The sequence below is a fragment of the Eptatretus burgeri genome, chromosome 1 (genome assembly GCF_056783735.1).
Source record: "Eptatretus burgeri isolate ZD-2024b chromosome 1, Ebu_testis_v1, whole genome shotgun sequence".
In the NCBI taxonomy this organism is placed as follows: Eukaryota; Metazoa; Chordata; class Myxini; order Myxiniformes; family Myxinidae; genus Eptatretus; species Eptatretus burgeri.
Genome location: NC_140961.1, coordinates 112,092,313 through 112,099,460, shown reverse-complemented (window position 1 = coordinate 112,099,460; position 7,148 = coordinate 112,092,313). Strand labels below are relative to the sequence as shown.

The 7,148-nt window shown below is 40.2% G+C and overlaps 1 protein-coding gene across 3 annotated transcripts in view; it reads left to right on the top strand.

Annotated features, from left to right (window-relative positions):
* The window catches only part of LOC147035194 (transcription factor HIVEP3-like), a 134,072-nt gene extending 129,160 nt beyond the window's left edge, over window positions 1-4,912 (top strand). For 2 of the 3 annotated variants that reach the window (XR_015061643.1, XM_085895164.1), the window contains one exon: window positions 2,243-4,912. Coding sequence is in view for 1 of the 3 variants with exons in the window: in XM_085895164.1 (XP_085751290.1) it covers window positions 2,243-2,248 (6 nt within the window). In the remaining 2 variants the exon portion in view is untranslated. The remainder of the gene's footprint in view (window positions 1-2,242) is intronic. The other variant, XR_015061645.1, reaches the window with a different exon arrangement.
* The last annotated feature ends 2,236 nt before the right edge of the window (window positions 4,913-7,148 follow it).

The following is a 7,148-nucleotide window of genomic DNA, read 5'->3' as shown; positions in this document are numbered from 1 at the left end:
CGGGGCTTGAACTCAGGGCCTTTTGGATCCCAAGCCGCTGCCCTAACCACTGCGCCAACACCAGGCTTGTGTATATATATATATATATATATATATATATATATATATATATATATATATATATATATATATATATATATATATATATATATATATATATCAAAGCATATATCAAAGCATATATCAAAGCAAATATCAAAGCAAATATCAAAGCAAATATCAAAGCAATGATGACCACATTCGTCATTTAAATATCAGACGCACCTCCTGACTTATGGTGAGCATTGCCACGGATTATGTCTCACATGGTAAAACCGCATAATCCGTAAAGAACAAAATATGTCGTTAAAGGAGTGTAGCAGTTAAAGGCAAAGGGAACAATAGTCTGGCTGGCAAACGGACGGTTGTTCTTTGCAGATTATGCGGTTTTACCATGTGTGACATAATCCGTGGCGATGCTCACTCTAACAGTCAGGAGGTGCAACTGATGGTTAAATGACCAATGCGCTCATCATTGGTAAGGTATTTATTGTTATGCCATCATGAAGAGGGCAAACGAGCCTGAAATTTAGATTGGCGGTTCTATTTGATGTTCAACTGATGTTGACCATGTAATCTTTGTCTGCTTGGACAGTTGCCGTGCCTCGGCCTCTGGATTGGAGGTGACACTTTGGTGTAGGACTATGTCCAATGGAAATCGGGGGGAGTGCTCGTCACACTCCACATGTTTTGATTATATATATATATATATATATATATATATATATATATATATATATATATATATATATATATATATATATATATATATATATATATATATATATATATATATATATATATATACATACATTCAGGATTTTGTGTATTCGGACATTCCAAATGTCACAGGTTATTCATTTTGCTTTTATAACACAACAATGTTGGAATCTTTTCTTCAACCAGAGAGGCCCAAATGTTAATGGAAAATCCATTTGTTAAGTCTTTGAAAACAGTGAAGATTACAATGTTCTTGGGTAATGGCTAAATATAAGACCTCTCATATCTCAGGGAGTTATGCTTGCAAAACTCTGGTGGCACTAAAGGATATTTTAACGATCTTCACAATGTAAATATTTACTTAACTTGCTGTCGTAACCCTACCAAGAACCCTGGCTGGTAAATCTACACAATGCCAATGAAGCTTGTTGTTTAACCCTTGAATCATTTTATTTTATTTTCGTGTACTCATTTTACTTTCTGAATTAAACCCCATTTAATAATATATGGCCGATCATCAGAACCTTTGCTTTTAACTGCTGCACTTCTGGATTGTATATTGCATGCTCTGCTAAGGTATATGGTAAGCAGAATCTATGGTTATAAAGAAAGGTATTTTGCCCACATTTGGTCATGCTGTACATGGGAAATGTGTACTGGGCTAACTTTCTATGTACAGTATTAAACAGTTGGAATCTGGCAAAAATGAGTATGAATATCTTGGAAAACGATGTATTTGTACTTCATAGGGCATTGAAGGGGTTGAACTTTCTATTGATGCTGCAAGTATGAAGGGATCGATGAGCCTGCGACTTATAGAGACTCATCTTTCAAATATGCTGGAGCAAAACATATTTATCAAATGAACGTGCGCATTCACAATGTGTCGGTAAGGGCTGGAAGGATAGCTTCAAGGTATATGCACTTCCTTTTGAGTTGTCCAGCCTGGGCTTGAATCCAAACTTCACCATAAACTGTCATCCTGGTGTTTCACATGAAGGGCAAGGCATTATTGTGTGTGCTGTCTATCAGATGGACATTAACCTGGGTGGCTTCAACCTGTCTGCCAGCATTACTTGTTGGAGGTTCAAGATCCTATGGTGTCCTTCGTGAAGAGTAGGCAAGCTATTGCCTGTACCTTGAACAAATTCCAAATTCCTGTTCTAACCTACTTAGTCAAATGTCAGGCCTGGCCAGCCAGTTCCTGAAAGACCTGGGACGGAATCTCCTTTCCATCACCCTCCATAAGGTGGGAATAACTGTAGCCATTAAAGTCGAAGAGAATTTAAAATGAATACCAAGTCATAAAATTTAGAGTGAAGTTGTTCAACAGAAATAAATGGCCATACATGTATTACTCCATGAATAAAACACAAATAATTTGCCATTGTGCATGTTAAGCCATATGCATATCGAGAGCATTTCTTTTGTAAAGTATTGATGTAAAATCCAGCTGAAGTTTCTTTGCATCTCCCCTTTCCAGGACTAGGAGATGCACATGATGATGTAGAGCATATAAAAGAGTCACACTGCAAAGAAAGGTCTTCACAAATGTGGCAAACTGTACGTCCTGACACTTCAAAGCCTTGTCCTTCTGTTCCACATGTTGGAACAGAGGGAGAGAAGATGAACCAACTCGGAGGATCCTGAGAGAGCAAGCCCACCAGCAAGAATGATGCAGCTGGTACACTTTACCATTACTAATGTACCACGCTGGTTTTTTTTTTCTGACACTTTGCATTTCATTACATTCGGACTGCTCAGATGATTTTGTACGTTTTAAAAGCCGAAATCCTCAACGTGCAGCCTCATATAATTGACATTTCTACATCTTCTCATGGCTTGCTGAGTTTTCTACTACTACATACTCAACCTAAGTCTAACCGCTTCCTTGAGGATAGTCCCTACGAGGGGCCTGTGAATGGTGCATTTTCTGTCACTTACTCTCTCGCAGTCCTGCAAAGCAGATGTTATGGCCTGGCGTGGCTCTGATGAGGCTGAGAGTCACATTGAACGCACAAACTGTCAGCTCAGGAGAGATGCACAGACAGGAGAAAGGCCTTGAAGGCCTCAGTGCATCATCTTCTCTGAGCCTGCTTGAGGCCCAACTTTGGGAGCTGAGTACCCAGTGATTGACATAATAAGATTGGGTGTGCACTTCATCTGGTTCCACAAAATGGTATCTTTGTTTTCCTTCTCTTATCTTTCAAACATTTGATATATTTCATTTTAATGTGACATATTTTGAGCTTGAAACTACAGATGAAGAGAGGGTATGACACACATAATGGTCCTTCCAACAGTGTTGGAAATGGCACTTTTTTGTTTTTTGTTTTTTAATAAGTAGCCGTTTTGTTGCTCACAGAGAGAGTACAGATTGCAGTGTGCCTGAGATAAGATTTGATTCGTACTCTCATACTCAATGTTATTGACTGTTAAAACATTTCGTATCCGAGCGCGGTTTTTTTCATCAATGCGGTGCGTACTTTTGCACTTTGAGCATGCTCTGGATTCAACACTAGTAAGAGACTGTACAAAAGCAAAGCTTTGTGAAACCCACGGCCGTGACTCCTGCAAAGCGGAGCACACCTGGGTAAAAGGATAAGTGGAAGCAAACCGACTTGGATCGTAATTGGCTGAAACCACTTTGAAGAACTCTTGCTGGTGAAACAGACCTGCTCTCCAATTCAGCGCATTTTCATGCATAATCTGCGCTTTGCACTGCTCAGTGGCATTTGCCCACTAAATGGTTTTGCACCTTTGACCAATATGTCCTGATTGTAAATATGTTTGCACAGGGTAAACCTTTTCTTTTTTTGTATTCACTCGGACCTGTGCACTCGGCGGGGAAGCCGTTACGTGGCGGAACAGTGTTACTTACGTTCAACGCAGTGTTTTGTTCAAAATCGACAATTGTGATACAAGAAGTGGCAAAATTTTAACCTATACTATACTCGCAAAAACTTGCACTGAACCGTATTTTTGTACGATCGGGAATGAATTGTCCTTGTACATAGCGTTTTTAACGCAAATATTTATTTCTATTTGTTTTTATTTTATTTTCAAGGCAACACATGCTAATTTATCAAAAAGCGCAGCTCTAAAAGCAACGCGTTTATATAAACGACTGTTAAAACATTTTGTATCGGAGTGAGTATTTTTTTCGTTATAAAAAGTGACAAGTATTCTGTGAAGTACTGTTCCTTGGTAAATATGGAAGAAATGCTGGTGATATTCTTGTAATACAATAGAAATGTTTTTGGGAGTATTTAGGTCGGGATACGTTTGGTTCGAGATAAGTTCATAAATGACTTTTGATTATCATCGTTCACCTCTATCAGACCCTTGATACTTGCAAACGCCCAGCATTACTCGAGATTGAATGTCACATTCGTTGTGACTTTTCTTTTTTTATGTTATCATTATTTTTACTGAAGGCGTTTTTCTTTCCATCGCAGCAGTTTATCGTGTATCATACAGAGAGCAAGGGTGGTACAGATATGGTGGATAGTCATTCTTTGAGATTGCTTTGTCTGTTATGGAGGGTAATGTCAAGTAATGAGTCACCTCTTTCAATCAGATCACAACAAGAGCGGGTGTGTGCTGCTGCCCACCCAGACCGGATGGATTTGGAACATTTTCCTATTTTTAACACACGTTGTGTCTGTGCCCTGATTGCATAAGCCTCATCATTTCCTTTAAGACCGCTGGTAGAGCCAAATACACTTTTCCATAGTGTTTCTATTTGCTGGGTTTTTTTTTTTGTTCCTTTTTTCAGACCAGCCCTGGTATGTTTCTTTTTCAATTCTTGCTTGCCTTGTAAAGGCTTTTCAGTGGCGAAAGCAGATTGTAAAAGCTCCATTATTATTTTATTCTGACACTAAAGGTTATTGGCACTTATCCGACAGGAGTTGCAATAATGCCGGCGAGCTCCACTTCTGTTTAACCGGGATAATGAATGTGAGCCCTTAATTGGTAATGGCAAAATTTGTGGAAACAGATGTTTTTAATTCTATTCTTCAAAATATATTTTATGGTTTATCTTTATTAACCTGTTTTGGTGCTGCACTTGTATACCGGAAATCGACGTCGGGATTTGTGAGCAATATGTTTTACTATATTGTCTGAATTTGAAAATGTAATAAACATCCCACTTGTTTACAAGTGTCGTTTCCAAATACTTTAGTATAATCTGATGCGCGCGCGCGTGCACACACACACACACACACACACACACACACACACACACACACACACACACACACACACACACACACACACACACACATGTTGTGGATGGAGTGACGCGCTGCTCCCACACCTGACCTGACACACAAATGTGGATATGTACACATCCAGAAACAGCCATTCCGAACTAATAATGATGATATGACACAAGCATCATACACACCACATCACCTTGACTCTGCACACAAAATAAAATACCAGATGCCTTCTGTGGCCACACTCAGGTCTGTTTTAATGACCAAAATTTTAAAGGTCACAAATAAAGGATAGTGGAGCCAGGGACCGTAGTGTCACCCTTTTTTGAGTTTATCAGGACAACACAACACACAATTGTTTGTGACCATGAAACGAAATTTGGTTATAAAATTAAATAAATCCTCTAGCTTCATGGGGAAACAAGGCACTGACCGTGTCCCATAACAGCCAAAACTGCATGAACTGTGTGAGCTCACAGCTCGGGCATTTTTGGCTGTTATGTGACACAATCTGGGCTTTTCTGCTTCACCAAGCTAGCGGTGTATTTTATTCTCTAAACACACATGCACGGATTGGGTCACTTGTACTTTATCAAAACATAAAGATCTTTGGAGCTGTAGCAATAAATAAATAAATAAATAAACAAATTTTAAAAAACCCAGGAGAGCAAGCAACATGGCAATGATGTGCCAAATGGCCTAATATCCTTGTTTGAGGCCCATGGAGACTGTGGACTCTGTATTAAATTCCATTCTGCATATGTGATATAAATAATTAGATCCAATTGGTTAGATTCCAGAAAAAGAATTCACCTAAGAACGTGACATGAAAGTACCGATATTCAAGCCAAGCTCTGCCACTCTCCTCACCAAATTGTTGTTTCGACGTTAATTATATGAAGCATTGCAAAAAATTTTTTATGACATTGACCTAGCATGTGTTACAATAATGTGGAAGAGTAAGTTTCAGTGCAATTGGCCCAGGGGTATGGAATTATATAAAATAAAAGGCTTCGCACAGAAGCAACATAAATTATATACATATATATATATATATATATATATATATATATATATATATATATATATATATATATATATATACGAGCCAAGGAGACTGCTTCGGCAGCACCTTCACCTTCGGCAGCAGCAAAGCTGCCATACGACCACCACATTAAACAATGAATCCCACGAGTGAAAACCCCACCTTCATCAGCATCCATTCAACAAATAACATCTAATTTAACTTCTGAGGTAACACTTTTACGCTGCCTCGAGCTACGCTACAGCACAGTACGTTTCTTTATGCGCAATGCAAACTAGTTTGTGTATAATGTAGGTGGAGGCCAAGGATGAGGCGACAGATACGAGAAAGGACGGATGCTGTCAGCAACATAAGTGCGGGCTGAGGCGACGCAAATCAGGTCATGGTATTAATAAAGTGACGACGTAAAGTGGGGAGACGTATTGTTGTGGGACCGAGTTTCGGTGGCAAAGACGACCGCGAGGTGGAGCAGTAGAGTCGGCTCCACCGAACACCCGGAATTTAGATCATGCTCCTCGGAGAACTCCGAAAGGCACGGGACCCTTACAGGACCGTGAATCGCCAATAATTTGGCCGTGTGGAATAGGGTTAATTGCCAACTTCAATATGCCTAAGTATCCATGCGGCAAAGCTACCAGGGAATTCACTCCCTCGGCAGGCCTCGAGCGGAACGAGCCATTATCGTGCTCGAACCATGCGTAACCCGAGCGGATGGTTACCAAGACACGTCGGTGCAAATGCACAATTTACCATTTCCCAATTTCCCAACACGCACCATGCTAAGCCAATGAAAGAAACACAGAAACGAGTTGGAATATTTAACTGGGGATTTATTTATAATGGGGCGTGGGGGGGAAAGGAACACACAAAGAGCAGAGTTATCCGACTATAAGAAATGCAGTTAATGTACAAGCAAAAGCACTTAACAATTCTACTTGGGCAAGACCAGCCCGCACACAGACACGCACACCCAAAAAGAAAATGGACCCTCCGGGTCTTTATTCGGCTCTCCAGCCGAGAAGGATAGTCTGGCTGGGAGTCAGGATGGCTGGCTACCTGACCGCGAGCGCGCGGCTGGTCGTCTACCCTTTCCCGGAGCTCTGGTCGCCAAAGGATGGACC